General features: G+C 46.5%; 3 protein-coding genes across 4 annotated transcripts; 1 reads left to right on the top strand and 2 right to left on the bottom strand.

Annotated features, from left to right (window-relative positions):
• Positions 1 to 280: 280 nt before the first annotated feature.
• CAMK2N1 (calcium/calmodulin dependent protein kinase II inhibitor 1) lies at positions 281 to 2,792 on the bottom strand. Its single transcript, XM_053451662.1, has 3 exons — positions 2,741 to 2,792; positions 1,322 to 1,652; positions 281 to 784 (listed from the first exon to the last, which is right to left on the bottom strand). Exons 2-3 carry the CDS (start codon positions 1,506 to 1,508, stop codon positions 717 to 719), a joined length of 255 nt encoding a protein of 84 aa, XP_053307637.1. The 5' UTR covers positions 1,509 to 1,652; positions 2,741 to 2,792; the 3' UTR covers positions 281 to 716.
• A 5,487-nt stretch (positions 2,793 to 8,279) lies between these two features.
• MUL1 (mitochondrial E3 ubiquitin protein ligase 1) lies at positions 8,280 to 12,109 on the bottom strand. Of its 2 annotated transcripts, none has more exons than XM_053451649.1 (5): positions 12,069 to 12,109; positions 10,740 to 10,861; positions 10,355 to 10,442; positions 10,148 to 10,268; positions 8,280 to 10,070 (listed from the first exon to the last, which is right to left on the bottom strand). In XM_053451649.1, the coding sequence occupies exons 2-5, from the start codon at positions 10,857 to 10,859 to the stop codon at positions 9,356 to 9,358; spliced, it is 1,044 nt and encodes a 347-aa protein (XP_053307624.1). In that variant the 5' UTR covers positions 10,860 to 10,861; positions 12,069 to 12,109; the 3' UTR covers positions 8,280 to 9,355. The 2 variants fall into 2 exon arrangements, with proteins under 2 accessions (XP_053307624.1, XP_053307623.1); XM_053451648.1 differs by lacking the exon at positions 12,069 to 12,109 and adding an exon at positions 11,268 to 11,334.
• A 1,894-nt stretch (positions 12,110 to 14,003) lies between these two features.
• Positions 14,004 to 15,341, top strand: FAM43B (family with sequence similarity 43 member B). The gene has a single exon (XM_053451650.1). It carries the CDS (start codon positions 14,034 to 14,036, stop codon positions 14,964 to 14,966), a length of 933 nt encoding a protein of 310 aa, XP_053307625.1. The 5' UTR covers positions 14,004 to 14,033; the 3' UTR covers positions 14,967 to 15,341.
• Positions 15,342 to 17,808: the final 2,467 nt, after the last annotated feature.

Raw genomic sequence — 17,808 nt, 5'->3', positions numbered from 1 at the left:
GATTTGATCTGCAGATGCCCCAGGGGCATTTCCGAGCAGAAATTACCCGCGTTTCGGAACGGGCCCCCCGATTTAAGTCCATGGCGGCGGGCGACGCGTTCCGCGTACAAGAGACGGTTTCTGTTCTCCTTTACGATTTGATAGCAACGCGCAAGTCAGAAGTGCAGGGAAGTCTTGTTTTTTTTTCTTTTCCGTGGAAGGAACTCGTGAAATCCCATTGGATGATTTAAGCTCCTCCCCCCAAAAAATAAAAAACGATTTCCCCCAAAAAATTCCCCTCTTTTCTGTTTCTATGATTTCAAAAAGCCTCATCTTTTTTGCCTCAAACAACGAGCCTCGAATTGACCGCCGAACTGGAGAAAAAAAAATTCCACCGCAAATTACACGGAGTCCCAAATTATGGAAATTCAGATGCAAAAATATTTTGCCCCTCCCCCAAATATCTCTTTTTCTCTCCAAAATCCGAAAGGTTTGGTTTACCCCAAAAAGTCTTTCATGTTTCCCCCCCCTTTTTTGCATCGACGTGCCGCCAGCCGCTCGTTTCCCGCCTGCTCCTGTTATCCGCCATCCGCCATCCGCGGTTGGGTTTCAGACGAACACGAAGTAGGAATTTTTATAAAATTGTTTGTTGGTCGGCATTTTCTTCCCCGTTTCTTTCTTTCTGTGTTTTTTTTATTGTTGTTTTTTTGCGGATAACGAGGAGGTCCCCGGAGGCTTTAGACGTCAGGAGGAGCCTTCTCTGCCATGGTGAGGACTGTATCGATCCCCTCATCCTCAATCACAACTACAAACGCAATGCTTACAGTTAGAATAATATGCTGTGCGACCCTCTCTCCTCCCCGATCCCCTCTCTCCTCCCCTGATCCCCTCTCTCCTCCCCTGTATCCCTCTTTCCTCCCCTGATCCCCCTCTCGCCTCCCCTGTACCCCTCTCTCCTCCCCAATCACCCCTCTCTCCTCAGCTCATCCCCCCTCTCTCCTCCCCTGTACCCCTCTCTCCTCCCCTGTCTACCTCTTTCCTCCCTGATACCTTTCTCCCCACCCTTGTGCCCCTTTCTCCTCCCCTGTACCCCTCTCTCCTCCCCGATGCCCCCTCTCTCCTCCCCTGATGCCCCATCTCGCCTCCCCTGTCCCCCTCTCTCCTTCCCTGATGTCTCTCTCTCCTCTCCTGATGCCCTCCTCTCTCCTCCCCTTTTACCCTTTTCTCATCCCCTGATGCCCCTCTTTTCTAGGAGGTCAGAATGTTTGCTGGGTATGAGGGGAACCGGCTCTCTGCCAATAAGTGTGGAGAGGGTTTATGCCTTTTTTGGGGGGATTCTCACCTCTCTTGCTGCGTCCAATCTGCCCCAGTTTGGGGGGCCTCTTGCCGCCCCCTTGGCCTGAGCTGCCATAGAAGTTGCCGGTGTCCTGGAGACGGCAGGTGAGGGGGATCTGCCCCGCGATGTCCCCCCCTCCGTCCGCATAATGCCCCCGCTGCTCGGCCTCGCTGAAGGGCAGCACCTCGGACATTGTGAGTCTGGGGATCTCCCCCCTCGGACACGGACACTCGGGGTACACCGCTCACGGCCCACTCCGGAGGGAAGCTGATCACACGCGGCAGGTAGAGACACCGGATCACATCCTCCGGCTGGGCTAACCGAGTGGGGGAGACACCTGGGGGCACAGAGAACAAGGTTGGACGAGGAGGCACTGCAAATAAGAGACTGCTGGGGGGAGGAAAGTGGGGGCACAGAGAGAGACTCTTGGGGGCAAATTGGGGTACAGAGACTGCTAGGTGCCTTGGGGCACAGAAGAGGCTACTTGAGAAAACAAAAGGAGACACAGAAAGAGACTGCAATAAAGGAGGAATCCCTGAGAGCAGAACAACTGCCAGGGACTGGAAGGGCACAGAGACGGACGCCAGAGAGGGGGCAGAAAGCAGGGACAGAGAGGGGGCAGAAAGCAGGGACAGAGAGGGGCAGAAAGCAGAGACAGAGAGGGGGCAGAAAGCAGGAACAGAGAGGGGGCAGAAAAACACCTGTCTACTGGAGGAGGGCAGAGAGGCTGAAGATGAGGAGGAAAGACAGACCGAGAGGGAGAGGAAGACTGGCTGGTAAATAGAGGAGCAGAGAAAAGGGGGTATCTGCGGGTGAAGGGGTTTGGGGGCAGATTGCTGGTTTGTGTGGGATTGAGGATGGAGGTGGGGAGACCAACCCATGGAAGACGATCCCTAAGATACCCATCAGAGAACTGGGGCAGAGGGGCAAAGGGATGCCAATGCAGACAAATGCAACGGTGCGGAGGGGTATTAAACCTGGTATGTTTTTGGTGATAGAGAGAAGGACAAAAGGGGGTCCAGGAGGGGCAGAGGATAGACCTGGCAGGGGAGGAGGGTAACGTAGGAAGCCCCAGGGGGTGAGAGGTGAATACCGAACAAAAGGAGACTCAGGGGAGGGGGGCATCTGAGAGACAGCAACAGGCAGGGGCATCTACAGGCAAAAGGGTCAAAGATGGAGAGGGGCAGAAAGGGGCAGATATAGAGACCATCTTTCGGGCAGCAGCCCAGGGGACCTGGAAGCAAAAACAGCTCAGTCTTGGGGTAATTATCCAACAAAAAACATGATGAATCCTCCAGCATCAGGGGGCACCAGTTAAAGGGGTACAGGGGTACAGGTGTGGGGGGGCAGGGGGCATGTAGGGGAGGTTGGGGTATCACAGGAAAAAGGCAAAATATCCAAGAGATTAAAAAAATAGAATCCTACCAGAGAGAGCAGAGAGATGCGGCAGATCCTGGAGAGGAGAGAGAGTCAGGAGGAGGGGAGGGGGAGTAACAGGCAGGAGAGGGGCAGGGAGACTGGGGCTGGGGAGAGAGGCAGGGAGGCTGAGGCTGGGGGGAGAGAGGCAAGGAGGCTGGGGGAGAGAAGCAGGGAGGCTGAGGCTGGGGAATAGAGGTAAGGAGGCTGAGGCTGGGGGAGAGAGGCTAACGCTGGGGAGAGAGGTAGGGAGAATGGGGGAGAATCAGGGGTGTGTGGGGCAGATATTGTGTGGACACAAACCAACAGGAGGGCATAACAACACACATCACAACACAAATAACAACACAGACAAGAGCAACACTGCACGAGTACGCAGCCTGGTGCGTGAGATACAACGTAACACAACCTGTACACCAGTCCGCATCTACAACAGAACCACAGTCCAGCACGTCATGGTGTATCACACACACACTGCCTGGCAGCACAACACACACAAACACGGCATTAGTGTATCATAACACACACACAGCCCAGTGGTGCCACCTGCTTACAGCACAGCACTACACAACAACAAAATAATAATAAATAACACATAGTAACACAACAGCAACACAACACACTGACACAATGTAACAGCCAGTGACACAGCTCTATAACCTGGCACTGCCAGCGCCGTAGTGTGTGTGTGTGCCGCAGAGAGCGTTGGCACTAAACCAGTGATAATATATGGCGCGAGCGGTACGGTGCCCGGCGGCTGCTGCATTATGTTGCTGTGACCGGCAGCGCGCTTGGCGTGTGTGTTTGTAACCTTGCGTAGCAGCCCTGCAGTATTCTGCATAGGAAACCACACAGGGCCGCAGTACCAGTCCAGGGAGGGCCAGGGGCTCGGATAGCATCCCACGGGCACAGTGCATGTTGGCAACAGTTGGAAATTCCCAGAGTGGCGAGTGGGAGAAAAATTTTCACAGCTGCTGCGGAACCTCTTAGTCCACAGGCCTACTCCTCTTTGGATCGCTGCGTAAAGCAGAATTGGGAAGGTGAGTCCACAAGGGCCGTAACATCTCTGGAATTGTAGCTTAAAACCCCGGTTTCCCTGTGGCCCTGATGGCCTGGAAAGTCCTCGGCATAAACAGTAACTCACACCCTATGCACCATCACACCTGGACGGTCTTCACTTATTAAGAATAAAAACCGGTGTACGCCCCTGCTTTGTACCCCTGAGCCCTCTCACCCCAATCAGAAGGGGCTATTTTTAATTCCCACTTAATTAATAAAGATACAGCAAGAATATAAGAAAATCTGAACTTGTTCCATTATGACCGATTTTATTTAACGTTAATAAATAGCAGATCCCGCACTTTTCCGACCCGGCCCTGTAAAAAGGACGCGGAAGGACACGCCTCCTGCGCGACTGTTTCCAAAATACTCTTTTGTTTGGAAAAATATTGTTCTGCTTTTAAATACAAACATGTGGGAGACCTGAGTCAGAGTCGCTCCGTATAATCAGATCACTCATCGGCCACGCAAACCACGCGTTTCCTTAAATAACTCTGACAAAATAAATCGACCAATCGAAAGCTTCGGGGGCGGCTGAGATACTTTATTCCAGAACTTCCAGTTTTCATGCCCAAATTTCTGTCTTGTTTCCCCAATTTCAGAGTCTCAGAGGGAAAGGGCAGATTCTTAGGTTTTTTTACCCCAATCATAAGGTGTCACAGAGTCTCTCACAGTCTGGAGCCGACCGCTCTATAGTCTCCTCTGAATTAATGATATCTGAGACTCCTGATTGGTGCTTTTCTCCCTGCTATATCACAGCTGATATCCCTGCTTGAATGCAGGTGACTTAATTCCAAATACCTTTGCCTCCAGACCAGTCACGGTTATTTCTCATGCTTAGCCATTGAAAGGTGGTATTTTTGTTCTTAATTCCTCTGAACTGGGAGACTCAGAAGGCTTTCTGTGTTTGCGGACAAAGCTTGGGACCTCCCATGGTTGACAGAGCGGTGACAGCCCTGCCTGCGATCAGCTGAGTACACAATCCCTCTCCCTAACACGTGACGCGCTGTATGTACACAAGCAGGGAGTGCCAGGTCCAGAGAGCAACTGCACTCCCACCCCTCCATTACCAAGCAGGAAACGGCCTACAATAAATACATGTGGAACTACCCTTGCCATGTCTTCCTGAACTCTGGCACTGATGATCATGCATCCATCATAAAATAAAATATTGATCTAATATATAGCTCTAAAGATACTCCTGATTTTCTAATGACCATGTTCAGCACTTACCCACATTGTATGGGGGCCCCAATTTGTACCCTCCCCCCTTAAACCACATTCATTTCCAGGTAAATTGAGTTATTTATCCCTGGAGGTCAAGGCTCTATTCCTCACATGGCTCTGCAGGGGCGGTAACTTGTGGAATCTACCATTGCACTGACATTGGCGGGGGTGTAAGTTTGTGCACACATACACGTCTATTCACACTAAAAATAAATATAACATTAATAAACATAAAAATACTACCCCTATCTTCAGATATTTAATTTTTTCATTTATTTCGTAATATAAAAAAAACAAACATTTAAAAAAGCTTTAAAATGGGCAGCTAATCAGGAAAGAGCAGTTAAGGGCATGATAGGATATCCCATCCCATCCACAACACCCGTGTACCACAACACATGATTTACTAATGATCGGCTTGTTTTAAGCTCTTTAAACAATACAAATAATAATTTGAGATTGCATTCTAAAAAAATTTCTTTATTATATTTTTGCCCTTACCCCAGAATTCCCGTTTTCTCCTGGGTTATAATATGACGGTTATTTCAAGCTGATTGGTCCTCATCATTTCTGTAAACAGCCTGTGGGTTAATTTGTGGCGTGACGCAGAATTCCTATTTATTGAGCTGAAAATTAATTTGTTCCTATTTTTTTTTTTGAAAACCCCACAGACTGGTAAACAATTATAGCCTAAAGTTACAGAGTCTGTAAGCTGCACGCTGCCATTCGGAATTCTGACACCGGCTTTAAACTCATTTTACCAGCGTATGAATTTTCTATACCGCTGACATGTCCTTGTCAAACGTTGACCTTCCGCGTATAGAATTCATAGATTTTTTACGGCAGATATTTTGTTGCTTCGTGTTTGAGCGCTAAGGAGGCCAAATTAAAGGCCAGAAAATTTTGTTTTTTTACGTTTTTTTTCAAAACTGATTACAAAAAGTTACTAGTTTTTACAGCACAACTTGATACATATTAACAGAATTGTCTGGGTAACCCTAAAAATGGCCCCTAATTATCCTCCATCAATCGTTAACCCGTAATAACATTTCCTGGGCCTCCCCATAAATTCCAGAACATTAAATACCTTTATCTAATGGACGGGCTAGAGCTTGACATTTATTTTTATTATTAATTATTATTATTAATTATTATATTTTATTTTACACCTGAACTTTTCGTGTAGAAAATATTGAAATTCACATTTTATTTTTTTTAAAGGAAAATAACTTAGAAGATTTGGGCCTTGCGTCAACAGTCGCACCTTTAATAAGATTTTAAGATAACATTTAAATTTTAATGGCTACATAAGCCGCGTCCACATTGCTTTTCCCAAAGCGCCAATTATTTGGTTATTATTCGTAGGTTTAATTGATGCCTTGTTGCTTTTGGATTGAAGCAGCGTCACTATTTATACACCCCCCCATTGGAAGAATGAAGGGCTAACATGTAAATTTAAAGGGTTAATTTTGTGATTTTTGCTTGGTTCGTCTCATGCTTATAGGTGTCTCTGCGGGCAAGCGTGACCAGCGGGTGTTACGATGGATCTCTGCAAGGAAGGTCCGCTCTTAAAAATGTTATTATTCAGCATTGTTTTTTCGGGGGATAAAATTGGTTTTAGAGGAAGGTTTTACTCACCGACGTTCCTCCTTCTTGTGAAGCCGATGCCGAGAAATGCAGAAGCCTCGGTTCTTATGTTTTGTTGTGAGGGGGAGTGCGGTTATCTGAACACCGCCAGATATCAGGCGATAGGAGGAGTGCAACCTCCATCTAGTGTCCAAAATGGAGAGGCGCAGATAGCTTTATTTATTTTTTTACCTTTTTTTTACCTTTAAACATGCATGGGATAGGCATACAGCTATGCTGAATATATAGAGGGTGGTAGATACGAGGAACAACCTACTGGCAAAAGTGGTAGAGGTTAATAGAGGGAGGGTATTAAACATGCATGGGGTAGACATCCGACTCTTGGATCTAAGATGAGACCAACGACTGATTAAGGTTTGAGTCTTTACAGGAGGAGAAACAGGCAGACTAGACGTCACGTCAGCTACTTCTACAAGAACCTCAGAATTATTATATTATTATATCAACCTGACAATGGAAAATATGTCACATTATATGTAGGCCTCACTGCTGCCACTAGATGTCACTATACTAATCAGCTATAATGTTCCCTGCATACCATACTGCCCCCTGCAGGTCAATCATATATTTATTAACCGCCAACAAATGGCATGGTGCTGTACAATTTAAATGGGGGGGCGGTTAACACATACATAACAATATACATTAACACATACAGACAGAACAGGTGTTGAGGACCCTGACCGTGTGTGGCCATCTAGCCTTATGGTACCCTTATACAAAGGTTGTATATGGCTGGCTTTTGAGGGTCCTGCTCGTGAGTTTACACCAATAGGCATAAAACACTAACTAATATAACCAGGGAGATAATCCTCATCCAGAATAGAAAACAATCTTGAATTTGTACAAGTGGAGCGTTTTATTTCGAACGTCTGGGTTTTCAGAGATCATTCGTAGCCGGAACTGTGATTTATTGAGGAAGATTTCCTTCTGTAGGAAATTTCAGCCTGTCCCACTATAAAAAAGAATACCAAACATAAAGAGAGGCTTAATTGATATCATTAGAGTTTCACCCTCAAATTAAAACTGGAGGTTGCGAGGCTGATTATAACCCAGCAGTGTTACCCAGGAGAGTAATAACCCCTTGGGGAGGAAAACATGGGGGGGATTATATAAAATGAATTTCCAAGCAATGTAGACTCATCCCGATCTGTATAATTAGAATAATTTCGTACCGTGGAGGGGTTTGAAGAGTGTCTGTGAAGAAACACCTGTGCGAAACGCGTAAGGCAATTAACATCCCTCACCAGCAAACTTCTACATGTAAAACTATTTTAAAACGCCTAAACTCCATCATTCTAGTTTGAATAATTCATGCTAGACACAATGTTATTATACAGATACAGCTATGAGAAAAGGCAGAGTGTAGAGCGAAACGCGCCAGGGTCAATGTTTCTTTCAATCCTTATCGCAAATCTTTCCTTTTTAAAGGATTATAATGAATCAATTGTGAGCCATCTGGTTAAACCGTGGACAGTGACGGAGACTCCGCCTACTGCTTATTTTGTTAATTATTTCTCCATAAGTATTCATTTATTGGCCAATAAAGACATAAAAATATTCTATTAAAATATATAATGTGGAAGTGGCTTACAAAATCTATTTTTCATAGAAATGATTCCAAAATAAACATTTATTTAGATTGATTTATACAAGAATATATAGCACAATTCACCAAATCCTTATTATTTCATAAAAAGAAAGCGATGGGCTCATAAGATAACAATTTTCTCATGTCTTATTGGGGGCGGAAATGAAAACTATGAAAGAAGAACCAAAAACAATAAGTTACTCGCTGTTTCATAAATTATTTCTTGAAATATTTTTGTAATTTTATGGTATAAATCTTCATTTTCGTCCTTATAATTCTGGAGGCACTTGGGAAGGCAGAACGAAACATGAAACATTCTTGAAGACAATGTATCACAAATTATGAATTTGGAGAAACAAGTTCTTCTGTCCCAAATGGACTCTTAATCGAGACCTAGAACTTTCTTTTTTGGGACAATAATTCTCAAGATATCCTTGTTAGGAAAAGCATGGCCCATCCCGCAATACTTTTGCCCAATCACCATGGTAACGAAACAATAGTCTGAAAATTGAAGATTCAAGAATATTTCATTCTTCCTTCCTATCTCTTAAGATTTTTCTTCCGATGACAATATTTTTGGTTCTAGAGTAGTTGATACAATTTATAGAGATTTAACCTTAAAAATGTCTCTATTTTTTTTTAAAGGAAAATCTTATTTTGAGTAGGATTATGACATCGACGTATTTAAGTTAACGGAGTTGTCGGTTTGAAAATAAAAATAAAGCGGAAACTATTTTTTTTGTTTCCATTTTGATGGATTTCCTGTAATTTTTTTTTATTATTTATTTTTTTTTTTTTTTACCAAGTAACCCCCCCAAAAATACAAGTTTTTCCCAAAAAAGTCTAACCGGCTGCTAGAAAGAAGAACGTTTCCTCGCCAAAGAAAGCAGAATTTATCTTTGAAGCTCTTTAGATTTAGTCTTTGTATTGGAGGAAAATCTTTGGTTTTCCAGATCCCATGTTCCAAAACTTTCATAAGCTTTCATAACGAAGAGACAGCGATGTCAGATTCCCCTGAGCGGGCCAAGCAACGCCAGAAACCCATCGCAGGCTCCTTCAGGACGATGGAGGATGTCCACCTTCCCACCACGCTCTACCTCTTAGCTGTTATAGAGAGGAACCATTCTGGAAATTTCCTTTCTACAGATGGGACATTTTTGGGGGGCAGGAAGAGCTTGGTAACAATCGTAACAGGAGCAGACGTGGCCGCACTCGAGGAACACGCAGGATTTCTCGTTACTCAGGCAGATGACGCACAGGTTGCGAACGTCCTCGCCGCCTTCTTTCTCCACCCGAGCCGTCGCCGCTTGAAACTCTCTCTGAAGCTTCTTCAAGCGCTGCTTCTCCTTGTGATGCCGGTACTGACGTCTCAGGATGAAGAACAGGCTGACACAGGTGGCGAAGCCGAAAACCAAGGTCAGAATCCTCCAGAGCCGGACCTGAGCTTCTTGCTTCTTCACCAACGCTTCGAAATCCAGGTTGCTCAGGTAATACCGCATGTCCGCTTTCGGAGGCTGAAGCTTAATAATTTTGTTATCTAGAACCAACTCCCCCACGCCGGTTATGGTCGCGCCGGTTTTCAGCATCTCTTCTGTTTCTTGGACTCCCTTGGGACGCTCTCCGAGGATGTAATGGCCCACGGCGTCGGTGAACGACTGCACCGCTGGGTGGAACTTCTCGTACACCATCTCAAGAGCCAACTCGGTGGCGTCTAAGGGTTTTACCACCCTTACTCCGGGTCCGACGCCGTCATCGGGTACCAGGTCAAAGAGGACCGTGTTTGTTCTTTGGTGGATAATTTTCTCATAGTCATTCCTAAGGAAATCAGAAAAGAAATGGAAAATTACAAACGTTGGATCCGGTGTGACCGGGGGGCCGGCGCGGATACCCACCACAGATGAGTGGTTCTGTTCCAAACCATCTTGTGTTCCTTCAGCGAGAGCCGCTGGATCACGCCTTTGCAGTTTTCCACAAATTGGCTGTTTAGAGAGTCCTTTACAGATTTCACAACCCCTGGAACACAAAGACAAGCCATGAACGGACCGCCGGAAATCCACCGCGGGGTCGGCTTTACTCCGGAAAAAGGGAATCCTGCCCACCTTCAATAACCGCGTACGGGACGCATCTACCGGGCAGCTCCAGGAGGATGCTCTGAAGGTCATCGCTCAGCGATATCTTCCTGGCTCCCTTAACATTAACAACAAAATAGGAATTCATGGAAAGTTATTTAGAATTTCCGGCTCCGACGGCCATCAGAGTCACAGCCAATACAACTCATGCAATTTCCCATGATCCCTCAGCGCAGTCGGCATCGGAATCCCATCGGTCGGCCCGAGCAGGAAGTCGTAAGCCGCTTCCTGCTCTCTCCCTGCGGTGTTTTAGCGCACGGCGCATGAGCCTCTAGCGCTAGAGATTGTTTCCAGCCGCGCAGGCCCCTCCGTAGATAAAGTCGCCTCGAGTGCCTAGCGACAGTCAGCGCCTTACCTTTAGGGTCCGCGCGGAGTTGTATTTACTGCGGTAGATGGAATAAAACAGGGCCGTAGCAGCCGAGCTGGAGGCCAGGAGAATGACCTGTCCGAGGGAAGGACGCCCGCCGGTCTCCATTCCTACAGAGAGAGGTAAAGGCGCACACTTACCCTGCCGGCTGGGAGTATTAGGAGTAGAATGCCGTTTATCACATCACTGCAAAGGATTGGGAGCTTCACGGATTGTTACGCTCCATGAAACTTCCCAGAAATGGGTGTTTTTTTTCAATTTAAAGCAGAAATATTGAGGAAAGAGTTAAATTTGGGGTCTTATCCATAAGAGACTGTTTAGTGCAATCTATATAGAAAAAAAGTCTTTTTTTGGGTAGGGAAACTACCAACCAATTACCAGAGGCAGATGTCCCCAGACCAACATGTCACCTGCCCAATCGGTTATAGGCAGGGGGTATTCAGGGGCACTCCGAGTAATCTTTGGGGTAGTGATAACCCTTGATACCTCTATCATTTATAAGTAAACTTTATTAACCCTTTGAAGCTGCTGTCTTTCCACGTCCATCAGATAGGAGAAGCTGTATTTGGCGCATATTGTTGCCGCAGCAACAAGTTGCTGTGTTAATAAATCTATTTGTTTTGCTTTTGCAGATACAATGTATCAGCCGATACGGATACGTTCTAAAATCTGAACATAATTCCATCTGCGTGTCAAACATCCGCATGACTTTATATAACGGGGATAGAACGCGGGCTCACGATAAATACGACTTAGTAACTTTGTGGTTAGCGTGTTATTTAGTGGCCCAGTGCCGAAGCGGCTTCTTTTCTTCCTGCCGTCGTCCACGTGTTGGCATTGAAGTGACACGGGTAGACTCTTGCTTGCCTGACTGGATTCCAGAGTAGGGAGATATCGGAGTAAAAGATGCGCTAATACCCCCACAGCATCGCTTAGCACACGTTAATACTGATGTCACTTGTTGCCCCCTGAGCCGCCGGTAACACTTCATGAAGGGGATGATCTTGCCCCCCATGCCCCCAATGCTAGATGTAAGAGGGGGCGACATCCCCCCAGCAGCCCCCGGTCATTGTTAAAATACAGCATGCGAAGCAAAGCGACCGACAAATACAATTAATACATTTAAAAGGGTCCTCTGCCCCCTCTCCAGCAATTGCCATATTTGCCCTATGGCCTTTCCACACCTGCCCCTATTATTGAGGGTCTCGCTCCATACAGCTCTCTGTCCCCGAGCCCCCTTTGTCACGCAGCTGAGCTGTGACACCATGCACCCCACACACTGCCCGGCACTGAAAGAGTTAAGCCTTGTCCCCTTACCCCTCTCTGTCACTCACTTCCTGCCCCGGCCAGGCGCTGACTGATGACGTAAACTGAGGGCATGAAGCTACCCCCGCCCACACATGCTCCCGGGAAGCTGTCACTCATCAGACAGCCGCCCCGATCTGGGGTCGCATTACGCCGCAGTCCCCTCCCCGCACCGGCCGCTTAACTATTACACGGCCAGACGCACCCCTTCCTCGCCTCTCTGCGCCTGGAACGCCGTGCAAGGGCCGGCTGAGAATTCACAGCATTTTCCAAAGAGTAGTAGATGCCTGGAATAGACTTCCAGCGGAAGTAGAACATGCAAATACAAGAAAGCTTGGAATATGATGGTGCTATATAAAACAAACAATAATAATAATAATATGCCTCTATTTCCCATGATCCTTCAGCGCCGCTTCCTGTTCTCTCCCCGCGTTGGTTTAGCGGACGGCGCATGAGCCTCTAGCGCTAGAGATTGTTTCCAGCCGCGCAGGCCCCTCCGTAACGCTATTATCACAGATATCTCAGGGCGACGGGGCGATTTAACCCCACGATGGCGGCTCCTGCACACAGCACAGCGGGGAATAAGAGGAATTCTTGTTCATTCAAGCTTAAGAAAATTAAAAAAAACATGATCAACATGTAGCTTATGCTTAGAGAGTAGTAGATAAGTGGAACAAGCTCCCAGCAGTGGGGTGTTGAATGATCCGGAACGTGCCATTTCCTGGTACGGTTCAGATACAAGAAGTTACAGCAGAGTCAAGAAAAGGCAAATATTTATTTCTATATTAATTCCCCATGCGTGGCAGTTTCTATGGCAACCCTATGAAGTTGGTTATTTGACATCAATTTTCGAAGTTTAGTTACCGTAGAAACGGAACTCGGCTGTTATATATATAGAACGCTTTCTGCCGCCGCCGCGTCATTTCGATTCATTTTTATTATGAAAACCCGTTTAATTATCGAATATTTTGCGCAGGGACTTTTATTACGGGCAGGTTGGGCCGACGCGGCGATTTACAAATAGGTCACAATACGAGACCCTGCTGGCAGATCGGCCCCATCCGGCCCCCGTCTAGTCGCCCGTTTCTCCTGCTGTAACGACTCAAACCTTAATCAGTCGTTGGTCTCCTCTTAGATTCAGGAGCCGTATGTCTATCCCATGCATGTTTAATACCCTCACTGTTTAATACCCTCTACCACCTCTGCTGGGAGGCCGTTCCACTTACCTACTACCCTCTCAGTAAAGTAAAACTTCCTTATAAGCGGTTCTGGATTGAGCAGCCAATGGTAGATGGCGTTTTTGCCCCGCTGACCTCCCATTGGCTACCCAGTGCTCCCATATGGAATTCTGACAGTAGGTACTCATTCCCCGACGCGCCGTGTTCAAGCATCTGTGTGATTTACTCGGCTGCACGATGCTGTGAATTGCCCCTGGATGCCCCTCGATGCCCCCAGGCATCTGCATTTATTTACTAAAAACCTCGCTACATTTCATATCACATTCTCGTTACATCTCTCTGTTCAAACAAACAAACAAACCATTGTTTTGAAACAAAGCCAAACTCTATTCCCAGCGCAGAACACAGGGGGTTAAATTATTTAAATGCCCCCTTTTTTTTAACTATACATAATTACAAGATTTGGGGAGAGAAGAAAAAAAAAGATGAATAGCTTATATTAACCCCTTAAATGCCAGAAGGGGGCTCCAGGGGTTATGCATGGGGGTATTTGTTTTTCTCACCTCCACCTCCCCTGCTCTTTAACCTGTTGTGGGGCAAGAGGGGCAGTTAATGAGGTAGCAGGGGAGGTTGTGTGGGGAGTGGAACTGCTAGGAGGAGGAAGGTCCACGTGTCTTCTCTTCTACCCTCCCATAGCTAGGAGGCAATTCACATCCATCTGCTGCTTAGAGCCTCCTCGCCCAGAGCCACTGGTGGACCTGATGAAATCCTCTGCCCTGGCCAAGGACCCTTGCCAAGCATGCTGCCCTGGAGGAGAAACAAGTTCGTCCTGGTCAAGACAGAGAAGAAGGGCAAAGCTCTGAGTTACTCCTCTGCCCTGTCCTTGTTCCTGCGTTCCTGCCCTGACCTCCTGCCCCAGTTGCCCCTGGGCAGTGTCTTCAGCCCCAGGAAGCAGAAGGTGGAGCTGAATAAAGAAGAGCCATCTTACACGGTGTGGTACCTGGGCAATGCTGTGACCCTCCAGGCCAAAGGAGAAGGCTGCACCCAGGACTGTGTCCAGAAGATCTGGCAGAAGAGTGAGTTTGGGGGCTTCAGCACCAAAATGAAGATGACTTTGGGGGGTTTTGGGATCAGGATGACCCCCTGCCCCAGGGGCTCCAGGAAAGCGGTGCATTCCTACCTGCTGCACAGGATCACCCACTGCTCAGCAGACTCTGGCCACCCAAAGGTCTTCTCCTGGGTCTACAGGCACCAGATCAAGAACAAGGCTGTGGTGCTGAGGTGCCATGCTGTGCTGGTGTCTAGGGCAGAAAAGGCACATGCCATGGCCCTGACCCTGGGCCAGACCTCCCTGGCTGCCTTCAACGAGTTTAAGAGGCTGAAGAGGCAAAGTGACTTCAGGAGGGGGCAGCAGGAGCTTCTGGGCAGCTCTGTAGTGCCCCTGATGCCCAAGAGGAAGCTTCTGAATGGAACTTGCCCCTATCACCCATCGGCAGAGAGGACCAAGACTTACCCCAGGCTCAGCTCCATCCTGGAGGAAGAGGAGGATGCAGAGGAAGAGCGGGGCAGCCCGGGGCAGAATTTCACTGCCCAGCAGGAGAGGGACACGATTTTGGAACTGGCCAATGAGCTGAGGAGGCTGAGCATCCAAAGAGCCCTGTGCAAAAACCTCAGCTGTGCCTACAAGCCCCCCACCCAGCTCTGGAAGTGCCCCCTCAGGACTATATGCTGATACTGCACTGTGGGGGTAACCAAGATGCACAGTAGATGGGGGGCAACTGGTGTCAGAGACTGCCCCCCCATGGGAGGTTATCCATTCTATTTAATTCAGGATCAGGTGCAGATAAATCCTCATCTGCTGCAGAACATCTTGGGCAGGGGAGCTACCAATCTGCTTTCCTTCAATTAGATTGCCAGCTCTTCTCCCCATGTGTTATTAACTATACCGCTGCCAGCTCACTCCCCATCACCATGCGCCAGGGGTTGGTATCTGGATCAGGGAGAGACATTGGAGGCGACTTTGCCTTCCCGCAGATGGATCTGGATCTATATATATACGATATTGATGATTATTTATTTATTATGTAAATAAATTAACCCTTCATAACATTCAGCTCTTGAATTATTTCATATGCGACAGAACATGGTTGAGGATTTAACCCTCTCAACAACCAAAAGGGGTCTGCAACAGCTCCGTGTGGGCCTAATGGTTTGTACCGTATGGAATATATCGGCAAATAGCTTTTATTATAATTATTATTATTATCATTGTTATTATTTAGAACTAGTTCCGCCTTTTGAACTATTTACTGTAAATGATTATTATCTGTTGTCACTTGAAACACTCTGCGTTTGGTTCCGTCATTCGTTTCTGCAGCGGGATTTATTTTGGGTGTAAATATTTGCCCCCGGGGATTTTTTTCTCCCAGTAATATAACTCTAGCAAGCTCACTGCCTTTGTATTGATCTTTTAAGGGTTAATTATCAGGCAGTAAACCCCTTTTAGTCTTATGTGATTTACGGTTACCTCGTTCAAGGTCAAAAGGAAAAATAAATAGATCACCGATTAACCCGTTCCATGCTACAGAGGAGATAAAAGACCCGCGCTCTGGCTAGCAGCAGGTTAATACATTTTACTTCCACCCCAAAGGGTTAAAATTCATTTTGACATCTTTATTTGCCTTTGAATGCATGGCTGAGATCCACACATGCCTGCGGCTGCTGATACTGTCATAAAACACACAATTTGTGTTAAAAAAGTACCTTTTAACCCCTTTCTACCCATCAATTAAGATTTCCAAACCTGGAAATTAAAAAACGGTGTTAAAATATGGAATATCTGTAGATTTTAAAACACGCTTCCACTTAGGGGTTAAGTTTAAATAGTGCGACGGCTTTTTCAGGGCTCTTTAAGTTCTTTGCTCCTCGGATGCAACTCTAAAGCCCCCCAAAAACAGTGCAAATACGAGCTTTTCACCCTAAAAACCTAAAGGCATGATATAGACCATCATATATAATGTGGGAATGCGGGGGTTAAATTATTTGAAATTGTTATTTATTGTTTTCTTGTAGCGCCATCATATTCCGTAGCGCTGCAATAATCATTAATATGTATTTTTTGAGACGGCTAACTAACCGACAAATATCCTCGACTTCGTCATTTCCTCCGGATCCGGGAAAATACATTTTTTTTACCGAGAATGAAAAATAAACCGGAAAAAAACCCCTAAAAAAATCCCTGAAATCCCCCAAAACAGGAACTCTGTCTCTAAATTAGGAAATGTAACCAATGTAATGCCGGGTTAATGTTATTAATTCACGCATTTTTAGTAAAACTCTTAAAAGAAGCCCGCGGCTTTAAATCTTTTTTTTTATCGCATTAATAAAATTAGCCGAAGAATTCTCATTCCGTAACCCAAAAGTACATTAAATATCGATCGCCCGCCTGCCGAGCCCTGCGTGAATAATTACACTTTCCTTTTAGTTAACTGTCTTCATGGAAAAGTCATTTTTTTTTTTAAAAAAACCCCAAATATTTGTAATGAAATATTTCCCAGCAGCCGCTGCCACCCGCGCCCAAAAAAACTTCACTTTCGGGCAATATTTTGGACATAAATCCGACTCCTCAAGGAGAAGATTAAGGTCAACGGACCGTTGGTGGCCGTGATTTATATCTGCGGTGCGGAATACGCCTGGTACGTGTCTGACCCTTGGCGTGAAAGAGATCCGAGGAACACAAAGGGTTAAAATCGCCCCCCCCCATTTTCCATATTGAAAGAGGCGGGTAGAAGGTCCCCGGGGGGGGGTCGTGTCACATTATACTTCGTTATTACTCAGAAGACAATCCATCAGGCGGACTCGGGTTATCGGCATTGTGATGGATGGGAACTGCTGAACGGCATTATGGGAAACAAGAGTTACGCTCCTCATTCAGCAATGAAATGGTTAATGACAAAGCGAAAGATCTACCCCATCAGCGCTGTTTATACCCCAATGTCTTGAGCGGGTCATACCATTTAGCTAATAATGCTTAATTTGATTTTAAAAAAGAAATAATGGAAAAATCATAAATTTAAAGCATTTGTGGGGAAAAAAGCGAATTTCTACTATTTGTAATCAGGTGAGAAATTTCCCTTCCTGGGACCCAATAAGCAACTGAAAAGCAGAAAGTAAGGGGTGGGGTTTACTAGGGGACCCCCTCGAGTGATATCTACCGCCCATATCTCTGCTCCTCTGTCTGGCTCCGCAGTCTGCTGGCGCCCGGTTATGACATCACACTCTAACTTCACCATATAACAAGGAGCTACGTCCATTCTGTCGTAAAGGCGTGGAGAGGTCTGAGCCATTAGCGTGCGGAGCCGGACAGCTGGGCCTTATGACCCCGATTATTACTCCACTGGTTCACCAAGCCTTCCCATGGCCCCCCACGGGGTTAAAATACTTCCATAGCTACGTGTGCTTACATAGAGCGGCGTGACTCCTATACTAGCGCAGATCTCCAAAGAGAAGGACACGGCATTCGAAAACCAGATGTTCCAGTTCCACTTGACGCCATCACGACTGTTTCCATGACG

Source organism: Spea bombifrons, chromosome 12 (assembly GCF_027358695.1).
Source record: "Spea bombifrons isolate aSpeBom1 chromosome 12, aSpeBom1.2.pri, whole genome shotgun sequence".
Lineage (NCBI taxonomy): Eukaryota > Metazoa > Chordata > Amphibia > Anura > Pelobatidae > Spea > Spea bombifrons.
This window is presented reverse-complemented; position numbering and strand designations above follow the sequence as displayed.